Source organism: Somniosus microcephalus, chromosome 4, assembly GCF_052327205.1.
Source record: "Somniosus microcephalus isolate GS21.2 chromosome 4, FLI_Smic_1.0, whole genome shotgun sequence".
Lineage (NCBI taxonomy): Eukaryota > Metazoa > Chordata > Chondrichthyes > Squaliformes > Somniosidae > Somniosus > Somniosus microcephalus.
Genome location: NC_140990.1, coordinates 114,237,472 through 114,261,041, shown reverse-complemented (window position 1 = coordinate 114,261,041; position 23,570 = coordinate 114,237,472). Strand labels below are relative to the sequence as shown.

Below are 23,570 nucleotides of genomic sequence, written 5' to 3'. Positions count from 1 at the left end.
CATGGTTTTATGAAGGGGAAGTCATGTTTGACAAATTTGCTGGAGTTCTTTGAGGAAGTAACGTATAGGGTGGATAAAGGGCAACCAGTGGACGTAGTGTATTTAGACTTCCAAAAGGCATTTGACAAGGTGCCACACAAGATTATTGCTTAAGATAAAAAATCACGGGATTGGGGGTAATATTCTGGCATGGATAGAGGATTGGCTATCTAACAAGGCAGAGAATTGGGATAAATGGTTCATTCTCAGACTGGCAATCAATAACTAGTGGTGTTCCACAGGGGTCAGTGCTGGGTCCCCAACTCTTTACAATCTATATTAACGATTTGGAGGAGGGGACCGAGTGTAACATATCAAAGTTTGCAGATGATACTAAGATGGGAGGGAAAGTAGTGTGAGGAGGACATAAAAAACCTGCAAGGGGACATCGACAGGCTAAGTGGGCAGAGATTTGGCAGATGGAATACAATACTGCAAAGTGTGAGGTTATGCACTTTGGCAAGAAAAATCATAGAGCAAGTTATTATCTTAATGGCAAGAAACTGAAAGTACTGAAGTACAAAGGGATCTGGGGGTCCTGGTGCACGAAACTCAAGGTTAGTATGCAGGTGCAGCAAGTGATTAAGGTGGCCAATGGAATGTTGGCATTCATTGCTAGGGGGATAGAATATAAAAATAGGGAGGTATTGCTTCAGTTGTACAAGGTATTGGTGAGACCGCACCTGGAATACTGCGTACAGTTTTGGTGTCCATACTTAAGGAAGGACATACTTGCTCTCGAGTCAGTACAAAGAAGGTTCACTCGGTTAATCCCGGGGATGAGGGGGTGGTCACATGAGGAGAGGTTGAGTAGATTGGGACTCTACTCATTGGAGTTCAGAAGAATGAGAGGCGATCTTATTGAAACATATCAGATTGTGAAGGGGTTGGATCGGGTGGATGCGGGGAAGATGTTCCCGATGGGTGAAACTAGAACTAGGGGGCATAGTCTTAGAATAAGGGGCTGCTCTTTCAAAACTGAGGAGGAACTACTTCACTCAGGGTGGTAGGTCTGTGGAATATGCTGCCCCAAAAAGCTGTAGAAGCTACATTACATAAATAAAAACAAATAGTTTCCTAGAAGTAAAGAGAATTAAGGTTTATGGGGAGCGGGCAAGAATTTGGACATAGTCTAGGTTCGGATCGGTCATGGCCCTGTGGGTAGCGGAGCGGGCCCAGGGGCCGTGTAGCCTGATCCTGCTCCTATTTCGTGTCTAATTCTGTTCGATTCAGGAGATGGTTCTGTGATAGTGGATTGGTGGTTAGGATAAGATCAGCCATGATCTTATTGAATGGCGGAGCAGGCTCGTGGGGCTGATTGGCCTACTCCTGCTCTTATTTCTTATGTTATGTACAGACGAGATTTACCGGGATGAGTAATTGCAGTTACGTGGATAGCGAAGCTGGGGCGGTTCTCCATGGAGCCGAGGAGGCTAATCGGCTGTTTAATAGTGTTTAAAATCAAAGGGTTTAGAGAACTTCTTACAATGGCTGAAGGGTAGCTCACGAGGGCACAGATTTAAGGTGATTGGCAAAAGAACCAAAGGCGTCATGTGAAACTTTACGAGTGGTTAGTCTTTGGAATGCACTGCCTGCTGGGATGGTGGATGCCGACTGAACAGTAGCCTTAAAGGGAACTGGATAAATGCTTGCAGGGGATAAAAGTGCATGGATTGCACGCCGAAAGAACAGGCGCAGACTCTCACTACTCCCTGGATATCGTGACTGTCGGCCTTGCTCTGGCGGCTCCTCACTTCACAGTTCACTGGCTGCAAGTGCAAGTGGAACAGTCAGCTCGAATGCTGTTTGAAGACTCGCCTTGTTAATTCAGCCTGGTTACATCCCGGGAGCCAGTGCTGTGGTTCATTGAGCCTCTTTAAACTGTGGCCAGAAATCGGCTGGCTTCTCCCACCTGCCCAATTTGGTCTCCTTTGAGAACTGGCTGGTCTTGGTCGTATTTTCTCCCACCGCCAGTTGCTCATATCTAGACTTCACCAGCAAATTGTCCGGTAAATTTAAGCTCGAGTTCCTTTCCAGAACAGTGGCCGATTCACCAGGTAGTTAACTCCCACAGTCAGGACTAACTGAATGTGGTAGTAATAACCAACAGGTTTCACTTGGTTCCATATAACGCTTCCTTATTTCAGCCTGAAGATGGTCTCCCTCTGATAAAGATAATTGGATGTTCAATGAACCGCCTTCTCTTCCGGCAAGCTTGCTGCAGCCCAACAATCGGGAGGTGCTCGAGGTCACGTGGTGATCCCCGGAGACCCAAGCTGACTCTGCCATGAACTCCCACAGTTCTCAATTAAGTTGCAAACACACGTCGGTCCGAACTGGGCTTGTTCCTTCAGTGTCCAGCTTCCCCATGACTTGACTTTCTAGGGCGGTGCCTTTTAACCGAGAATCCGAATCAGTGGGATAAATGCATAGCTCCTGTTGCAACTGTTCTTTCTCACGGTCGCGGGTCTGATGGGGGCCAGGGAAAGATTGCCTTGTTTCCCTTGCTAATAGTTGGGCTACAGCTAGAGCCCTGCATACAGCTTTGGGGTCGCCATTAAAGGAAATGTGATTGCACTAGAGAAGGTACAAGGGGATTTACCAGGATGTTGACAGGACTGGAGAACTTTAGCAATGAGGAATGATTGGATGGGCTGGGGTGGTTTGCATTGAGGTGTCTAAACTGGGGTCTAGGTAGTGGATAGGACGGACCTATTTCAGTTGGAGGTCAATAACTAGAACAGATTGAAAGTCGTCTTTAGAGGTGTTTAGAAATGTTCACCTGGGGTGGGGGTCTGGAACTCGCTGCCTGAGAGGGTGGTAGAGGCAGAGACCCTCATCGCATTACATAGTACTTGGATATGCACAGTGTAGTAACCTGTAACGATACGAACCAAAAGATGGAAAGTGGGATTAGACTAGATGGCTATTTCGACATTACATGATTGGACGAATGGCATCCTTCTGTACCGTAAACTTCCGATTGTGATTTCCATCAATCCCGATTCACCACATTGAGCCTCTATCTGCTGTTGTCACCCGTGCTAACTGCTCTCCTGTCAAATCAAACCTCGAGTTTCGGATTTGCCTCGGATTCATCAGGAATAGTTAAGTGAAGTCATGCCGCCCAAAAGTCAGTGTCCGGATAGCGCCTTTTGAGACCTGTAAATTCTAAATTCACGCTGCTTCTTGCAGTGATTCCCTGGGTTAAACGCACCACTTAATAATTAAAACCGATCGAAGCTTAATTCCTTAGTCTGGACCTGATTTCTACCGCTTCAGCTGAGTGTTGGACCATCAGGTGCCCCCCTATCCATTTAGAATAAGAGGTGGGGATGGGGAATGGCTCCAGTGTAGTGTCACCTCTGGTCTCGTAAATCTGATTCTGAGGCGTTGGCTCCCTGTCTGTTGTCCGTGCGTGAGGCTCAAACCTGCGCAGTTCAATTATCTAACCAGGAACTAGCGACCCTCCAGTGACTCTGGGGCCGAGGGGAAGTAGGACTGGGAATAGAAATGACCATTGCAGACCTGGTGATTTTTGAAGTTCAGAGCCAGATTAGCTATCGCAGCCCCGCTAATGGGTGACCTGTGCTAAGGAAGTCTACAGGACTCCGAGCTGGTCTCGCTCACCCCGAAGGTTTGAGCCTTCACTCGATGCTGGAGGGCATTTTCCCTCCGAATAACCCTGAACTTAAACAGCCCGAGACCTGGCTAGAGGATGATCACCAGCTGACTCATGACTCCAGTGAAGCCCCCTATAGTTCAGGTCCTGGCACCTGTCCCAATTCCTGCTCACCTTGTAAATTACTGGGGTTGGGGTGCAAATTGAACCTGGATTTTCTTAGGAATTCGCCACCTTTGTGGGAGTGAGGCAGGGAGGAGACGGCTGCTGCTCAGTTGGGAGCAACCTCGCCTGAGTGAGGAGGTTGTGGTTTCAAGTCTCACTGCAAAAACCTGTACAATAATCTAGGCTGACACTCCAGTGCAGTACTGAGGGAGTGCTGCACTGTTGCTGGTGCTCACCTTTCAGATGAGACATTAAACCCAGGCCCTGTCTGTTCTCAGATGGACGTAAAATCTCCCATGGCACTAAAGCAGCAGGAGTTATCTGCGGTGTGCTGGCCAATATTACATCAATCAACGTCAGTGAAACCGATATCTAAAAATACTGCAGATGCTGGAAATCTAAAATAAAAACAATGCTGGAGGTCAAGTAGCATCTGAGAAACAGATTTAACGTTTCATGTCGATGACCTTCCGTCAGTACTGGAAAAAAGCAGGAAATGGAACAGTTTTTTAAGCAACTGCAGGGGCTGGGAAAGTGGGGAGGGGATGAAAGAACAAAAGGGAAGGTCTGTGATGGGATACAAGGCAGGAGAGGTTCAGATATTCAAGGCAAAAGGAGGTGGTAATGGGACAAGTTAAATAAAGTATCAGATTAAACATTTTCTCGTCTATTTGTGGGAGCTTGTGTTCAGATTGGCTGGCACGTTTCCTACATTACGACAGTGACTACACTTTCAAGTTTTAAAGCATTTTGGGACGTGAGCTATATAAAACAGGTCTTAAAATAAACTTGCTTTCTTTCTCTGGAGAGCTTGAATTGTTGGTGCGAATCAAGTTCATGAAGAATAGACTGTCTAATTTGTAGTGTTGGCCAGCCTGCGTGAACTAACTGCCAACTCCGCTTTTCTGGGTGAACTAACCACATCTGTGCTTCCCTTTATCCCTAGGCGGTCCAGGAGCCATGTATACTGGAGGCCAATGAGCTCGGAGTAGCAGGAAATGTCGACAATCGCTCGATTACAAAGGAAGACGGCAGAGCACAGGCGGCTCAACGAAGCAATGATGCATCTCGCGATTGCTGGCACAAGTAAATTGGTTGACTGCGCGTGGCTGATTTGGAAGAGATTCCAGGTGTCCCTTTTGTAGGGAGGTGTCTATAGCCAGTGTTGGAGAGATGAAATGCAAGGTTCATTAATGCTATTTCGTGAGGCTGACTTTAGGTAGCCCACAGGCTATTTGTAACCCACTGAACTATGGGGAGAAGGCTGGTGTGTATGCGGTGCGTAGGTTGTATTGCCTTCCAAGTAATTCAGATTATGTTTCTACAACTGGAGCTCTACCTGCGATCATGTACAGAGTTCAATTTGATTCCCAACATTGTCCATTCTAAAAGCTCATTTTTCATGATTGCCACTGTCACCAGTTTCATCTGAGTGTTCGACAAGGGAAAGAATCCCGGACCATTAGCCAATTCCATCAGTTAGTTGATCAGAGGCTGATGGTCAGTATTTAACACAGCGGCAGAGGCTAATAATTGGGTCCGTTTGAAGATCGGCTTCTTTAATCTGCTGAGTTTGGAGTCACCAGTCGTCTGTATCTGTATTGTCTCTTCCACTCCGAAGTTTCTTCCCAGCAGGATGGCGTGGCACCACATCCCTACTGAGCATCCCGGGGATGGATAGCGCTGAATGCTTTCACTGGCACGGAGTGACTTCAGAGTGGCCTCAATTCCTTCTGGGGCCCTGGATCATTCTTCCTGTGCTGAGACATAAGGCAGTAGCCAAACGACACCGCTCCATTCTGTCTTGGGCTTTTAACTCCAGCTCATCCTTTCAAGTTCACTTCAGCTGCATCCCTGTTGGGTTGCGTCCAGCTCCACATTTGTTTAGGATCTTTGTCAGGAATGCAGAATATGATTAATCCAGGTCCATCTTCTGGCTAGTGGCATGCAGTACACTTGGGCCACCGGATCACGGTAAATCTATTAGGATAAATGATCGTCCACGAGAAAATATTGGGTGGGGTCTCCCACTATCAATGGCCTCCAGGATCTTGCCCAAGTGGTTATGTTTGTGAGGCAGTTCTATGCAGGAGCGGGCACATCACTGAGCCTGATCATTGCCATATTCCAATGTAGAGCTGCTGACAGGTCAAGTGGTGTCCCTCGTGTTTCCCTCTTCTGAGATGGATGATGGCCAGTGAATTGCTGTCGTTGATGCTCTGCCAGAGTCCAGCAACTCTGCCCCAAGGCGTGAGACTGTCCTGAGCCTTAATCAGCACCACATAGGTGGCCCGTTTCTCAAGTTCTGGGAGAACTTGAATATTGACCTTGTGCCCTTCTGAGCTGCGTCACTTTAAACGCCCTCCTGTTAATTCTGAAATGGTCCCCCTTGCTCTGCTGATGTATCCAGTTTTATAGAATGTTTCTTGCTGTTCGCCTTCACTTGCACTACAGCAACCTCTTCAGCTCCTGCTGTGGACTTTCCGTTAAGGGTTCAGAAAGTGATAATCCCGCAACTTTTAAATTTTGGGGGTGACTGGAGAAGTGATATCCCAAGTGGGAAGCAGGGAGATCCATGAGGAGAGACACCCAGATTTCCAATATGCATCGAAGATTCCACAGGACAAACTATAGGTTGACTAAAAGGTTTAGAGATTGCATTATAGGCAGTGGTGCAATCAGGCTATTCGGCCCAACCAGTCCATGCTGGCATTTATGCTCCACTTGAGCCTCCCCCCTGTCTTTCGTCTTCTAACTCCATCTGTAGCCCTCTATTCCCTTCTCCCTTAAGTACATCCATACTATTTGCTTCAACCACTCCCTGTGGTAGCGAGTTCCACATTCTCACCACTGAGTGAAGAAGTTTCTCCTGAATTCCCTATTTGATTTCTTGGTGGCTATCTTATATTGATGGCCTCTAGTTAGTTATGCTCTTTCACACTAGCAAACCTTTCATACTTTTAAAGACCTCTGGGTCACTACTCAGCTGTCTCTTTTTCAAGAGAAAGGAGACCCAGCCTGTCCATCCTTTCCTCAAGCCAGCTAGTTATCCATTTTGCTACTTGTCCCCTGACTGCATTCTCTGGCCTTGTTCTGCATTCCCTGACTTTGTTCATCAGTCCCTTATGTAGTACCTTATTTGAAGGCCTTCCGCAAATCTAGATAAATTACACCTACTGCATCACCCTTGTCTGCTCTCCCTGTTGCCTCTTCAAAAAAAAATTCAGAGGTTGAACAAACAAGCTTTCCCTTTTGATTTCAATGTTGACTGTTCCTTTATTGGCTTTTCTAGATTTTGTTTTCTCCTTTAGTAGGTATTCCATTTATATTTCCTACCATCATTAAGCTGACTGGTCTATAGTTCCCTGGACATGTTCTATCTCTCCTCAAGTATAGGTATATTCGCTAACCACCAGTCCTCTGGCACCACCATTTTTAACGAATTACTAAATATGTAATATGAGCCTATATCTTCCCTAGATTATTTTAAAATGTGCAGATGTAACCCATCTGAACCAGGTTTCTCCTTAGTATGATTAGTTTATTTAATATCTCAATGCACATCTCTAATTTTGCCTTCCAGCATCATGTCCACCTGTTCTATCTCCCTGGTAAATATAGAAGCCAAGTAATTATTTAATTTCTGCCATCTCTCTATCGCTGCCTGTGGTATTATCCTGTCCATCTTAGTGGCCCTATTCCCATTCCCACCTCCCTTTTTTAGCTTGTCTAAAATATTTTACAACATGTTCCTTGATTTAATTTCATAGTCCCTCTTTGCCTTCCTAATTGTTGACTTTTCTCTCCTAATCACTTCGTATTCTCCCTTATGCTCTCCCCTTGCTGTCCACGTAATGTATGCCTCTTTCCTTACCCTCATTTTTCCCTTGTGGCTTTAATCATCCATGATATCTCATTAGTGTTCAGTTTGTTTTTAGCAGAATCTCGAGAATGCGAGCTTGGGTGAAGGATACAGTGGGCACTTGCTAGTCAGGCTGAGGGTCAAAGGTGAGAATCGGGTCTTGTGGGCAGACTGGGGAAGGCCTGATGCCTTTTCCATCTTGAGTTAATCTACAGGAAGACATTGGATTCATCAATTCAATGTAAAAATGGCAAATTTGTAGCTAAACCTGGGACCGGGTAAAGAGGTGGTTGTGTGGGGGGAAAAACCGGAGGGAATTTGGATGGAGCAGTGTCTGTTAAGTACCTATCGGTAGTGTGGAAATGGCAAATGCGTGTTGGGTCTTTAAGCGGACTGAGCTATCCGATGCTGCCTTCAATCTTGTGATCTCCTCAGGTCAGAACATGAGGAATTCCATCCCGCTCACCAGGCCGATCAATATCCAGCTCCACACAAACAGGCCAGCCGAAGGTCACCGGGAGTCCGGATCAGAACCAGAGTACAAACTGTCGCATTTCATCAAGGATCTCCGCAAGTACCCGCCCTCGGTGAGTGAACACCGAGAACCACGGTAACATTTCACCATCCATTTAACGCTGAGAGGAATCCCAAGATACCTTGAGCTGTTTCTCATTAAAAGCCCTGATGGCTACATAAACAGGAGCAGGCTATTTAGCCCCTCGAACCTGTTCTGCTATGAGATCATGGCTGATCTGTGACCTAACTGCATATACTCGCTTTTGCCCCATATCCCTTAGTAGCTTTGGCTAACGACCTATCCAGCTTAGATTTAAAATTAACAATTGATCCCAGCATTAATTGCCGTTTACAGAAGTTCCAAACTTCTAACACTATTTTATGTCGAAGCGTTTACTAACTTCACCACTGAAAGGTATGGTTCCAATAGGCTATGTCCCCTAGTCCTAGACTCCAACCAGGAGTAATAGTTTCTCTCTTTACCTTCAGTTCGCTTTAATATCTTTAACTTCGACCAAATCCACTTAACCTTAAATGCCAGCTAATACCACTCCTGTTTGTATAATTTCTCCTCGTAAGTTAACCCTTGGCAGTCAGGTATTCTGGTAAACCTGCACTCCCGCCAAGCCAATATACGTACCCGTACGTACCAGATTTAGGAACAGCTTCTTTCCCAGGGCAGTCATCCTACTGAACTCCACAAATAAACTCTAAAGCCTGCACATCTGCCAAAGCACTTTATTATGGTTATGCTTATGTTAATGTATTACAAGCCAAATGTATGTTGAATGTTTAAATGTCTTAATCTAAATGTACACTCTTGGGAACCACAAGCCTATATTTCGTTGTATGCACTTGTGCACTAACAAGTTGATTTGATATCCTTAAGGTGTGGTGCCCAGAACTGTGCTCAGTTCTCCAGATGTAGTCTAACCAGGGCTTTGTCTAACAGTAGCATAACTTCTACCTCTTCCCCCTTGGTTAATCCTCGAGATATAAGACCAGCATTCATTAGCTATTTTTGATTTTCTGTAGCTGTCCGTGAAATTTTAACGATCTATGTACATGGCGGGAGGCCTTTTTTTAGGCCTCTACTGTTACTAGCTTTTCACCATTTGGAAAGTACTCTGATCTATCCTGCATTCAAAAGTGGATGACCTCACACTTGCTTTGAAATCCATTTGCCACAGTTTTGCCCATGCGCCTTTCTATCCCATTTAGTTAATAAATAGTGAATAGTTGAGGCCCAACACATTCCTGTGGGACACCACTAGTTACATCCTGCCAATTATCCCTACTGTCTCCTGCCACTCATCCAATTTCCTAACCAGGTTAATGATTTGCCTTTAATTCCATGAGCTATCAGTCTTGAGGAATTTATCAAATGCCTTTTGGAATTCCATAGACCCTCCTCCGACTCCACCTCCGTCAGGCATGACCTGCCTTTCACAGATCCATGTAGGCTTTCTGATCAGCTGCCACTTTTCAAATGTTTAGTCTCTACATCCTTGGACTCTAGTAATTTCACAACAGGTGTTAGGCTAACTGCTCTAATTCCTGGATTCACACTCCTTGAATAGCGAGTATCATGCAGCTTTCCCATTAAAGGAATAGTTGTTGAATCGAGAACCATTTGGAACCTCATAGTTGGCGCATCTGGCATGTTCTTATCTGCTCCCTTTAAATCCCTGGGATGGGAGCCATTGGGTCACTTAGTGCCATTACTGTTTGCTTTCATTGAGTCCACATTTCGTTGATGTCTGGCATTATTCAACATGGCCACCATTTCCGTATTTTCACTTATCGATTTTCAAGGGGGCGCATGTCACTCACGACCACCTGCTTTTTCCTAATATAAACGGAAATAATTGATTGGTGCCATGCTGTGAGCAGATGAAGCCCATGCTGTAATTGAGTATAAGGAAATGGCAGACTTGCGAAATAATAAGAGGAAACTAGAATTAATTGGCTTTAAATCTAAGAATGGTAATGGGGGCTGAAGATTGACAAATCTCTACGACATTAGTGGTAGATTGACTGAGCACTTGGACAACGGAGCCAGCATAGCGTTGTAAAGGGTAATTGATTTGCCTATTTTTCTTGGTCACGTTGTAAATGTATTTAAATGGAAATTAATTTAAAGGAGTTGGTGCATCGTGGTAAGGAAATGAGTCCACAATCCTTGGTAAACAAGAATTGAAATGCAGTAGAGAAGTTCTCTAACAGATTCTCAAATCAAAAGTAGCAACAGCAAGGCCGGTTTAAGAGCGCATACAAACCAAACATTGGGTTTCACTAGAAGCAAAGAATTGAAGAGCAGAAGTTCTGGTTAATTTGTATAGGACTTCTTGTACTGTACACGTGATCTCTATTGAAAAGAGGCACTGGAGAAGGCTCATCCATGCAATTTCTTGCACCATCAGGAAAGACTAACTGGCTGGGGCTGAGGTGACCTGATGGAAGTCTCCAGTTATGCGGGGCTTTGGGGGAAACAACTAGACAGATGTGTCTGCTTGTAGAGAACCCAAAACTAGATCATAAGATCGTCCCTAAGATTTCAAGAACTACTTGATAGAATGTGGAACTGGATACCACGAGGGTAGTTGAGGCAAATAGTATAGATGCATTTAAGGAGCAGCTACATTAACGAGGGAGAAAGGAATACAAGGTTGTACCCATGGAGTTGATGAACTAGGGTTGGAAGGAAGCTCTTGTGGAGCTTACAGCAGTAGGACCGAGCGGCCTGTTCCTGTGTTGGGGATTCAATGTAATTCTACGGATGTTATTTATATGGACTTCAGAAGGCGTTGGTTTACGGTTTCACGAAATACTGTTGGCATAAATGAAAGCACATGGAAAAGGAGGCAGCCATTTGACATTGGTTAGCAGGCAGGAGACAGTAGGGCTACTGGACATGTACTCCAATTGGCAGGTTGTGACTGCCGGTTCCCCTAGGGAATCCGTACTAGGGCGTCAGCTTTTTCAATGAGTTGGATGAAGGAATAGAGATCCGTATATCCAAGTTTGTTGACGAGAGCAATTTAATGGTGCAGTTAGTAGTGTAGGTGGGAGCAGCAATTTTCAAAAGGCCGCTGATCGAGCAAAACTGTGGCCAGCTGGAGTTTAATGCAGGGCAGTAAGGTCATCCACTTTAGACCCTGAGGAACTTGGATCCGAGTATTTTTATAAATGGTCAGCTAGGAACTGAAGGAGTAGAGATTGAGGCACATGAGCAGATCGTTAAACTAGTGGACAGGTACAAAATAACTTTACAAGGCTATGGGATGTTGGGCATCCTCGAGTAAAGGCCATCAGTGGAAGTACTTGGTTGTACAGAGCTCTGTTTGGACCACCTCTGGGGAACTTGGTTCAGTTCTGGGCAACGCGCCTCGAGAAGGATGTATTGGGCTTGGAGAAGGTGCAAGACATTGTATGCATTGATATCAATCCTGGGATTGGCAGAGTAGATTGAGATTCTGCACTAACGCTACTGTCATTCCAGACACACACAACCAGAGGACGCACCGTGCCAAGGCCGATCAACTTGTCTTGCCCCAGGAAAAGGGAGTGCAACGATGCGGCTCTCTGGCAGTATATCTCGATGGCAGAATACATTGACGTGTTTGAACATAGCACACAAGCGAGAGGCGGCAAGCTGGCCAGGCGCCAGGAGACACCAGGTACTATAGTCGGCTCTTCTCCCGACCATTCTCGGAGGCCCTCTCTCTTCTGCTCCACCCGCCCCGCCTTCTCCGCGCTCTCTGCCCATAGTCTTCAATTCAGAAACCTTGAAATGAGAACCGATTTAAACGTTGATTCTTCCCCCCCCCCCCAAACATTGTCCTGTTCGAGCATCTCTGGACACGCCCAGCTCTTGCTGCCCGACCCGAACAACGCGGTGCCCGAGCTAGTATCGGAATCTGCCGCTCTGACCAGGGCCTCCGGCGGGTCTGTGCCTGTTGAGAAATGGCTTGAGGCCCAAGTATTTTTAGAGCCGGGAGAGGCCTCGCCAACGCCGGGCTGGATATGAATCTGACCCCAGAGGTAAACTGAGAGCGTCTGAGCTGTGAGACTCTGCCAACTAATGGCTCCCGGCTCTGGACATTGAGACCCAGGAATCGTCCGTTTGTTTCCCAACAGGACCCTGGGGATTGGAGTCTCGTTCCCTGACGGGTTATTGGAGGGAGGTCGGGGATGAACGGGCCCGCACTCTTCCTCATCGTCAATCTGCTCTAATTGTGCTATTAACGTACAAAGAACTGGGTAAAGGGAAGCTTGTTTAAACTGGACTGAAATAACTGGGTGGGCGTGGGTAACCATCAAACCCTGGATTTATATCCCTTCTCCCAGCGGGTTGCGACATGAACGGGAAGATCTCGGGTCCTGCTGAGTGACTCGGTCTATCGCGGGCTGTCCGGGACACAAACTATTAGAGCGGGGCCGGGGTGAGTCCAGCTAGTCAGAAGTCACTGTCTTGAGACTGAATTCCGCGTTTCTCTTTCCCTCTGCACTTTACAGATGAACAAGGCGGGTTGAGGCTAAAGGGAGACTGTGAAAACCGGGATCAGTGAGCAGTCGAGAGCCGGAATTTCCTGATCAGTGTGTCCGTTTGTCGTTGCTCAGTCCGGTCTTATCCAAGGGCCTCCTTTGTGAAAACTCTTCCATGTTTTAGTTTTACTACTGCCGCCGGTATAATCCTCATCATGCGGTCAGTGAATGATTCCGGTCCGGTTTAGTGTCTCGTCAAAACCCAACCAGGCAGCGGAACTGTTTTCTAAGCTGAAATTTTGAAAACGGGCCAGCGCCCGAGAGATAACATTTTAAGACCGGGGTTTATTTCACTGCTCCAAGGTCACGCGGGGTCTCAGCGGGTCAGTGAAATTTTATTCATTCTTCAGACCGATCCGCCCTCCACTGGCGCTCACCCGGCCGATTCGATCAGTCGCTGACCTTATTGGATCAGAAATGTTTAAATTAGTTTGAATAGTGATGCACGAGTCTCTAATCTGCAAGATTTGCTCTTCCTGACCCCCAGAGGGGAATCTTCCCCAATCCAAATCTCCTTTCCCTGTATCTGGTTTCGAAGATGCTGATGGCCGTTACTGCGGGACTGTGGTCCCAGGGGAGCCGGGCAGTAAGTGGCCAGGGATTGTCAAACTCGGTACATGTATGGATGTGGTTTTAATGTTTAATACTTGTTTGTACTTAATAAATACCTTCCACGTAAGGTTCTGGTCTCCGGTGTTTGGATCTTGAACAGCCGAGCTTATTCCGGGTGAAGTGAAATTCGGTGTCGCAGGAATAGCAAATGAGACTGGGCCGGAGCTGGTTAAACTCTGGGTTAGATCGTGTTGTATTGCAAATATCCTGTGGTGCATTAACAGATTTCGGGAATGTCCACTTTTGGAATAATGTGATTTTTTTTTTCCTGCCTCTCTCCCTCTTTCCTGCGGACCTTGCCTCATTAGGCCGCTCCTCCTGTTCACGGACTCGCCCCGCTGGCAATGGAGGCCCAGCCGATTCACCGGGTTTAATGGGCTAACTCAGGACTCGGGTCCCCAGTCCCAGCACGGTCAGTGATCCATATTCAATCATCAGTCTGAACCGCTGCTGCCACCTGCCTTTAACCTTTAATAACAAAGCATTACCTCGAGTGCTTGACCTCTCCCCGCCCCCCGCTCCTTCTTATCGACATGTTGCAGGATTTCACAGGGCTGGCAGCGTGCGTATGGAGTCATAAGCGCCCCACAAGTTCCAGCTTTCCACGTGCAATGGTGCCCATCCGCTAGAAATTCACTTCTGCTGGCACAGGGTTGGGCATTTATTGAGGTGTATAAAATTGAGGGGCCTAAAAGTGGATAGAAGAAGGGTCAAAAACCAGGGGAGACAGATTTAAAGTAATTGGAGGAAGGTTTAGAGGGGATTTGAGGGGAAATGTCTTCGCCCAGAGGGTCGTGGGGGTCTGGAACTCACTGCCTGAAAGGGCGGTAGAGGCAGGAACCCGAGCCACATTTAATAAGTACTTGGATGTGCACTTGGGATGCTGGAACCTGCAGGGCTACGGACCAAGAGCTGGGAAGTGGGATTAGGCTGGATAGCTTTGTTGGCCGGCACGGACACGATGGGCTGAAATGGCCTCCTTCCGTGCTATAACTTTCTGATTCGCCCAACAACTGCACTGCCCAGCCCATACCCACCAAACTCTTGCGCCTTCTTGCAACTGCATAAGGCTTTAAATAATTGTTAATTACAAATTTTATAACTATTTACATTGGCTTACATTTAAAATTAGGTCAATTTTTTTTCCTGGTTAAAGTTTTTTTTGTTTACATGGTAATAAATTTTGAACCTGATTTACTTTTACTTCATTGTTTAATTATTTTTGGGGATTTCTATTCTGCTTGTGGAGGGTTCCCTACGTAAATGGAATCCCATGAGCACAATGGGAATCCCCCTTTGTCATTGGTTGGCCTGGCCCAGGTGATCCCAGAGACGCTTGCGAACCTCCTGCGCCCCCTGGTGTGCGTGGGCCTTTATGCAGGTGGACCCCTGCCGGCCCAGCACCGCCAGATTCAATTCCCAGTCAAATGTGCCGGTATCGCATTTACCCTGACGATACGCAGTAGTAACCCTCGAACCTTCCTGACTGAGCTGTCACGCTGCTTGTCTGACATCAAGCATATGCTCAAACATTTTTCCTGTAATACTGGCCAGACTGAATCCCCAATCTGCGGTTGCCAACTCACTCCATCACTCCCCCTGACGGCTTTGAATGAGGCGGAACCAGACCATTCGCAATCTCGGCGCCTTATTTGACTTTCATTTTATATAGCGCCTTCCGCTACCTCGGGACAGTCTAAAAGCGCTTTTGAGCTGTTGTATTGTAGAAAATGCGGCAGTCAATTTGCGCACCGCAATGTGATAATTACAAGATAATCCGTAAGTGATCTTGACTGAGATAAATATTGACCAGGACACCGCGGATTACTCCCTCGTTCTTCAAAATGGTGCCATGGGATCATTTACGTCCATCTGAGAGCGGGCCTGGCCTCAGTTTAACAGCACCTCCAACAGTGCAGCAATGCCTCAGTCCTGCACGAGTGTCAGCCTAGATTTGAACCCACAATCTTGACTATCCTAACTCGCAGCAAGTCCCCTTCACTCATCACCCCTGTGACCTCTGATCTACATTGGCTCCCGGTCTGGCAAAGCCTCGATTTAAAATTCTCACCCTTGTTTATTAAAACCTCTCTCTGCTACTGAGATCTGTGCGCTCTTGTACACCCAATTTTTATCCTTCCACAATTGGCGGACGTGCCTTCAGTTGCCTAGGCCCTAAGCTCTGGAACACCCTCACTAATCCCCTCCACCTTTCTGGTTATTTCTCATTGATTAAGCGGCTCTGTAAAACCTACCTTTGACCAAGCTATTGTCACGTGTCCTAATATTTCTGTGGCTCGAAGTCAAATTGTTTGATGCCACTCATGTGAAGCGCCTTGGGACGTTTGACTGTTATGGGCGCTATATAAAGGCAAATTGTTTTGACCTTAATGGCATTTGGGTCTCTTTATTTAAGGAGGGATATATTTGCATTGGAGGCAGTTCAGAGAAGGTTCTTTAGGTTAATTCCTGAGTTGAAGGGGTTGTCTTGAGAAATTTGAGCAGTTTGGGCCTATAATCGTTGGAGTTTACAAGAAAGATGTGATTGTGGCGGAGCCACCAAGGGTCTCAGAACAATTAGTAATAATCCCTTCATCTAGTGTAGTGCAGCCGCAGACTGCACCTTTGAACTGCCTGATAACTACTGTATTGTGTTTTCCTGCACTCCACGTGAAGATGTCATGACGCCAATCACGTGACCACCAGTGCTGTGAAGAACGTCATGACGTCAGCTTCCAGAATCTTCCAGTAGTCGTCGAGTACCCAGCAAGCTGACTAGACCTGTGTACTGTTTCTCTTGTAGTTTCCCTGTTAACTTCGTTGTTCATTAAAACCTGTTGATTTGATTCATCGAGTCGAATACCTTTATTCAGATAGGAACCTCTGTTCCTACATTGGTGACCCCGATCTCGGTGGATAACTTTATTCGAGGATGAACACGAACGCCGTCGCCCTTAAACTGCCGCAGTTCTGGAACAGCATCCAACAGCATGGTTTTTCCAGGCAGAAGCAGTGCGCTCTCCGGGACGTCACAGCAGACGTGACCCGTTATTATGTGGTTGCCGCTCTCGACAGTGCCACGGCCTCGCGGGTCATCAGCATCCTTGGAAGCCAACCGGAGGAGGGCAAGTACGAAGCGCTTTAAGTCCGTTTACTACAGGTATTTGATTTTAAGTCGGAGCGGGCACGCAAGCTTATTTCCATGCCCGGCCTCGGGGACTCAACCATCAGAGCTGATGAGTCAAATGCTCACGCTGTTGGGCGCGGAACCCCAATGTTTTTTATTCCGTGAGCTTTTCCTCTGCCAGCTTCCCGAACTGGTTCAGGTGGCCTTGGCCAACACTGCCATCACAGACGGTGCTGAACTCGCTGCACAGGCAGACAAGATATTTACTGTTACTCAGCAATGTTGTGGAGCCACGAGGTGCCTGTCTCCCCGCCCCCCCCCCCCACGCGAGCGAAGCCCAGCCCTCCCCCAGCAGGATGCTGCGCGTACCACGCCCGTTTTGGCGCCAAAGCTCCCTGCTGCCGGCCTCCTTGCAGTTTCCCTCAAGGAAAAAAAAAAACACCAACAAGCCCGCGTCCTCCCGGACGGACGACAAGGTCTAAAAAGCATAGCAAGTTAGCTATGGCGCCGGGCTCAGCGGGCAAACTCATTTATGTTACAGATTCCGTTATGGGCCAACGATTCCTGTGCAACACTGGTTCACAGTGCAGCATCCGCCCAGCCTCAAAGCTGGACCTACTATCCGGCGGCCAGGGGCCTTCCCTCGTGGCAATAAATGGCACTGCCATGCGTACATTCGGGAAACAGACGGTAAACTTAACCTTCGCCGGTCAGCGTTTTGTCTGCGACTTTATTACAGCTAATGTCTCGCAGGCCATCCTGGGGGCTGATTTTTTTTTTTTCTGTGCCAATGGTCTGCTGGTCGACGTCCAACACTGCTGACTCATTAATGCATCCACTTTCCACGCAGTGCACTGCCACCGCAGCACCGCCGTGGCCTGTGCGGTTCTGTCGCAAGACGGGTTTACGCGCCTGCTCGGCGAATTCCTGGAGCTCACCAGGCCCACTTTTTTTTGGCTGCAAGCACACGGCACGGGGTGGAGCACCATATTTCCATGACCGGAGCACCCGTTTATGCTCGGGCACGGTGATTAGAAGCTGCAAAGGCTGAGTTCCAGACCATGGAGCGCCTGGGAATCATCCAGCATTCGGACAGTCCTTGGTCCTCCCCACTGCATATTGTACCCAAACCAGGCGGCGGATGGCGACCTTACGGGGATTACAGACTCTTAAACGACGCCACGACACCAGACAAGTACCCTATTCCCCACATCCAAGATTTTTTGGCACATCTGGCTGGCAACACTATTTTCTAAAGTGGATCTTGTTCGTGGATATCGCCAAGTTCTGGTGCACCCTCCAGACGTCCCCAAAACGGCAGTCATCACTCCGTTCGGCCTTTTTGAGTTCCTCCGCATGCCATTCGGTCTGAAACGCAGCGCAAGCATTCCAGCGTTTGATGGACTCTATTACGGGACCTGCCCTTCATTTTTGTATATTTGGACAACATCCTAATAGCCAGCAAGGATACGACAGCTCACATGGCACATTTACGTACACTTTTCGCCCGACTCAGCCAACACGGCCGTATTGACAATCCGGCCAACTTGAGGCGACCCAACTGGGTGGACAGGCTCCCATGGGTGATGCTAGGCCTCCGGACAGCACCAAAGGAGGATCTTCAGTCTTCGTCGGCTGAACTGGTTTATGGCCAGACACTCTGGGTGCCAGGTGATTTTCTCCCTCCGCACACCAAACCGTGGTCCACAGCTCAACAGCTCCTACTTCATCAGGAGGCGGCTAGGAATTTTCTGCCCATCCCAACCTCGCAGCATGACTGGCAGAGGCCTCGCATCCTGACAGCTCATGAGTTCAGACTATGTCTTTATTCGACAGGACGGTCACAGAGACCCACTCAAGCCACCGTATACCGGACCTTTTCGTGTCATCTCATTGGGGGGAAAGTTTTTCAGTTGAAGTCGGTGGAAAATCTGATACCGTCTCTATCGACCGGCTCAAACCAGCCCACCTGGATCGGAGTGAGCCTCTCGTGGCTGCCCAACCGCCTTGCCGCGGCCGGCCGCCAGACCAGCCGTGCACCAGCCCGCTGTCGAACAGCCCGATCCGGCCTCAGACACAGCTGCACCTCTGCCTACCATTTCTGCCCCGCCCGAAACGCTGTTTCTGCCGCAATCCGTCACTGCTTCTACGAACGTCCCGTTTCCGCTGCCGGAGTTTCATTGCCGTTCAGCCAGGATCATTAAGCCTCCTACTCAGTTGACAATGTCCGTTAAAGTGGATTCTGGGGGGGGCACCTGTTACAATTAGTAATAATCCCTTTAACTACAGTGTACTGCAGCCGCGGATTGCACCTTTTTAAACTGCCTGTTAACTACTATTGTTTTCCTGCACTCCGTGATGACGTCATGACGCCGATCACATGACCACCAGTGGCGCAAAGAATGCGATGACCTCATGACGTCAGCTTCCAGTAGTCGTCGAGTGCCCAGCAAGCTGAACAGACCTGTGTACCGTTTCTTCTGTAGTTTCCCTGTTAACTTCGTTCATTAAAAACTGTTGATTTGATTCATCGAGTCGAATACCTTATTCAGATAGGAACGCCCGTTCCTACATGATCTTATTAAAATGTAAGATTGAGGGCTTGACAAGGTAGATACAGCGAGGATGCTCCCCTCGTGGGGAATCTAGAACTAGGGGGCATAGTTTCAGAATAAGGAGTCGCCCATTTAAAACTGAGGAGGAATTTCTGAGGGTCGCGAATCTTTGGCATTCTCTACCCCAGAGAGCTGTGGTGGTGGAGTCGGTGGATTTCTTTTCAGGTGGAGATACAGATTTCTGAATGGGAAGGGAGTCGAGGGTTATGGGGAGTAGAGGCCGGGAGGTGGAGTTGAGGCCAAGATCAGATCAGCCATGATCTTATTGAATGGTGGAGCAGGCTCGGGGGCCGAATGGCCTATTCCTGCCCTTATTTCTTATGTTCGTGTCATTCTCGGGATAAGGGTGTCACAAGCAAGGCTGGTAATTGTTGCCCTGAGCAGGTGGTGATGGGCCGCCGCCTTGAACCGCTGCAGTCCCTGTGGTGAAGGTGCTCCCACAGCGCTGTTTGACCCAGTGACGGTGGTATTTGCCGCGATGTGATGCAACTGAATGGCTTGCTGGGGCACTTCCGAGAGCAGCCGTGTTGGTGAGAAACTGGAGTCACATAGGCCAGACCAGGTAAGGACGGCAGCTTCCTTTCCCTAAAAGACATTAGCGAACCATTTGGGTAGTTACGACAATCTGACAGCATCGTGGTCAGTTTTTTTCGGATGTCAACTTTTATTCTAAACTGGACTCAAATTCACAAGCCTAGTGCGATTTTAAACCCGTTATCTGGATTATTAGTGACATGACCACGACACTGCCGAACAGCACATTGGCTTTCAATGCAGTTTTTTTAAGATAAATACTTGGAAAGCAGAAATTATGGTTCAGGGAGCATCTGTAAATGAGAGCGGTGTCAGACCGTACAGTCCCTCTCCACATCCATTTGTCTCCAGGTTGATCAGCAGCCCAATCACTCTCCTTCCCACTTACTTCCTCCAAATAAAATGTCACTATGGGAGATATTGGGGGGAGTATTGCTATACATACTTTACCTCTAATAGGAAACATTGAAACTCTAGTGAGCACCGTATATTAAATCGTCACTGAGATAATAACCTAACCCATTATACGCCGTGTATGAGGTAAATACCAGTTCTAACATTATAAATCACATACCAGTGACTCCCGTCAACAGCTAGACAGTGTGTCGTCATAAACTGCTAAGACTAACACAGTCCCCCCAGGAGCTCTACCTTTTGTATATGGTTAATTTGGTCCTGGGTTAACGCTATTATGTCAGTGTACTTTCTCTCCAACAGGCCTAAAGACTTGCACTTGTATCGCGCCTTTCACGACCGCGGGACGTCCTAAAGAATTTCACAGCCAATGAAACACTTTTTGAAGTCTAGTCACTGTTGTAATGTAGGAAATGCAATGTCGCCTGCACAGTAACCTCTGTTTAATCACTAACGAGAAACCGTGGATCGGTTATGTCCATTTTATCTCTTCCCAGTAAATTCCTAAAACAAGCGTATTCATCCCACATCACAGTCACTTAAGAGAAGAAATAAGAGCAGGAGTAGGCTATTCAGCCCTTCGAGCCTGCTCTGCCATTCAATGAGATCATGGCTGATCTGCCTCAATTCCATTCACCGGCCCTATCGCCATATCCCTTGATGCTCTTACTAGTCAGAAATCTATCGACTTCTGTTTTGAATATACCCATGACTGAGCCTCCCGAGAATTCCAAAGATTCACCACCCTCTGAAGAAATGTTTTCTCATCTCAGTCCTGAGTGGCCCCTGGTTCTAGACTCTCCAGCCAAGGGAAACATTCTCCCAGCATCCACCCTATCGAGCCCTGTAATAATTTTGTATGCTTCAATGAGATCCCCCCTCATTCTTCTGAATTCAAGAGAATACAAGCTTAGTTTACTCAATCTCTTCTCATACGACAGTCCCACCATCCCAGGAATCAATCTCGTGAACCTTCGTTGCACTTCCTCTGGCAAGTATATCCTTCCTTGGGTAAGGAGACCAAAATTTTAGACAGTACTCCAGGTGTGGTCTCACCAAGGCCCTATATAATTGGAGTAAGACTTCTTTACTCCTGTACTCAAATCCTCTTGTAATGAAGGCCAACATATCATTTGCCTTCCTAATGGCTTGCTGCACCTGCACATTCACTTTCAGTGACTCATGTACAAGGACAGCCAAGTCCCTTTTTGAGCATCGGCATTTCCCAATCTTTTGCCATTTAGGAAATACTGTGCCTTTTTTTTCTACCAAGGTTTATCCACATTATATTCCATCTGCCATGTTTTTGCCCACTCACTGAGCCTGTCGAGATCCCCTTGACGCCTCTTCACATCCTCAACTGACACTGCCACCTAACTTCATCAGCAGCAAATTTGGAATTGTTACACTTAGTCCCCCTCATCCAAATCATTGATATAGATTGTCCCACTCATCCAAATCATTGATATAGATTGTAATAGCTGGGGCCCAAGCACCGCTCCATGCGGTACCCCACTATTCACAGCCTGCCATCCTGAAAGACCCATTTATCCCTAATTTGTTTTGTCTGTTAACCAATTTTCAATCCATGCTAGTATATTACCCCCAAATCCATGTGCCCTAATGTTGTTCACCAACCTCTTGTGACCTTATCGAAGGCCTTTTGAAAATCCAAATATGCCACATCTACCGGTTCCCCTTTGTCTACTCCACTGGTTACATCCTCCAATAGGTTTGTCAAACAGGACTTCCCTTTCATAAATCCATGTTGACTCTGCCCAATCTTACTATTAGTTTCTAAGTGCACAGATATTGCATCCTTTATGACCGATTCCAGCATTTTCCCAACTACTGATGTGAGGCTAACAGGTCTGTAGTTCCCCCGTTTTCTCTCTCCCTCCTTTTTGTAAATAGCGGGGTTACATTTGCTATCCTCCAATCTGCAGGAATCGTTCCAGTATCTATAGAATTTTGGAAGATGACAACTAATGCGTCCACTATACTAACGGCCACCTCTTTCAAATCCCTAGGATGTAGGTCATCCGGTCCTTGGGATTTATCGATTTTTAGTCCCATTAATTTTGCTAGTACTATTTTTTTTTTACTAATTTCTTTAACTTCTTCATTCTTGCTATACCTGTGGTTTTCTCGTATTTCTGGGAGTTTTTTTGTCTTCCACTGAAGACAAACAAAGTATTTAATTCCTCTGCCATTTCCTCATTCCCCATTATAAGCTCTCCTGTCTCTGACTGATTTGCTATATTTTCTATTGGATGGCTAATGAGAATGTTTCCACCTTTTCCAGGCCTGTCCCTGTATAACCGGCAGCTGATTTCGTGTTAATATGTGGACATATTTACAAAGCTCACCATGGGTTTTCTACTTTCTACACCTATACTTGCATTTCCCAACTTGAGGCTCCAAAATAACCTGGTTGCATCCTCGAAGCCTAGTTTCCTGTCCGTGCTAACATTCCCGTCACTTACAACAGTCTGCTTCTGTCGGGGGCAATGTTTACTTGAATTTCTGTGACATTGTGGGCCCTTGCAGGCAGCAATATCTAATCTCCAATTTTAGTCATTCTGGTTGGTGTAAGCGAGAATGTTGACCACATGAAGGGCCCCGTGCGTGTAGAGTTTCTCATAAGCTGTAATCACAGGTGATCTCATTGAAGTCTGACAGGGTAGATGCAGGAGGATCTTCCCCCTGGCTGGGGACTCTAGAACCAGGGGTCACAGTCCTAAATGGCTGACCCTTTATTCGGAGACTGAGATGCGGAGAAATGTCTTCACTCAGGGTGGTGAATCTTTGGGAATCTCTAACCCAGAGGGCTGTGAAGGCTCATCATTGAGTAGATTCAAGACCGAGATCGATAGATTTTTGAGTATTAATGGAATCGAGGGATATGCGGATAGTGAAGGAAAGTGGCGATGAGGTAGAAGATCAGCCATGACCTTATTGAATGGCGGACCAGGCTCCAAGGGTCAAATGACCAACTCCTGCTCCTATTTCTTATGTTCCTCGCTTCAGGAAGTGCCAAAAAGATTTGCAAGGTTGTCACCAGAACTGAGATTAGCTATTGGAAAGAATGAACAGGTTGTGGTTTTCTCTTCAGAAGAGACCTGATCGACGTCTTTACATTATGAATGGCTTGGTGAGAGGTGGAGAGAACGTTTCCACTTGTGGGAGAATCCAAAACAAGGGGCCATAAATAAAAGAGCTACTAATAAATCAAATAGGGAAATAAGGAGAAATATCTTTACTGAGTGGTTAGAAAGTGGAACTCGCTGCCACAGGAAGAAGTTGAGACAAATAGCTTAAATGCTTTCAAAGGGAAAGAGACGAGTACACGAGCGAAACAGGAATAGAAAGATATGCTGAGAGGTTGAGATGAGGTCGATGCAATGGGAGGAGACTGGTGTGAATCATAAACAGCAGCACAGACTAGTTGGGCCGAATGGTCTGTTTCTGTTATATCTAATTCTATGTATTGCTGTTGTCCCAGGATTCAGTCCC

At 47.0% G+C, this 23,570-nt stretch overlaps 1 protein-coding gene across 1 annotated transcript in view; it reads left to right on the top strand.

Moving 5' to 3' along the window:
- The window catches only part of LOC147119680 (targeting protein for Xklp2-A-like), an 80,650-nt gene that overhangs the window by 5,401 nt on the left and 51,679 nt on the right, over window positions 1-23,570 (top strand). The window contains exons 3-6 of the mRNA XM_085984132.1: window positions 4,773-4,912; window positions 8,124-8,275; window positions 11,707-11,884; window positions 12,723-12,771. Coding sequence (XP_085840258.1) covers window positions 4,825-4,912; window positions 8,124-8,275; window positions 11,707-11,884; window positions 12,723-12,771 — 467 coding nt within the window. The 5' untranslated portion in view covers window positions 4,773-4,824. The remainder of the gene's footprint in view (window positions 1-4,772; window positions 4,913-8,123; window positions 8,276-11,706; window positions 11,885-12,722; window positions 12,772-23,570) is intronic.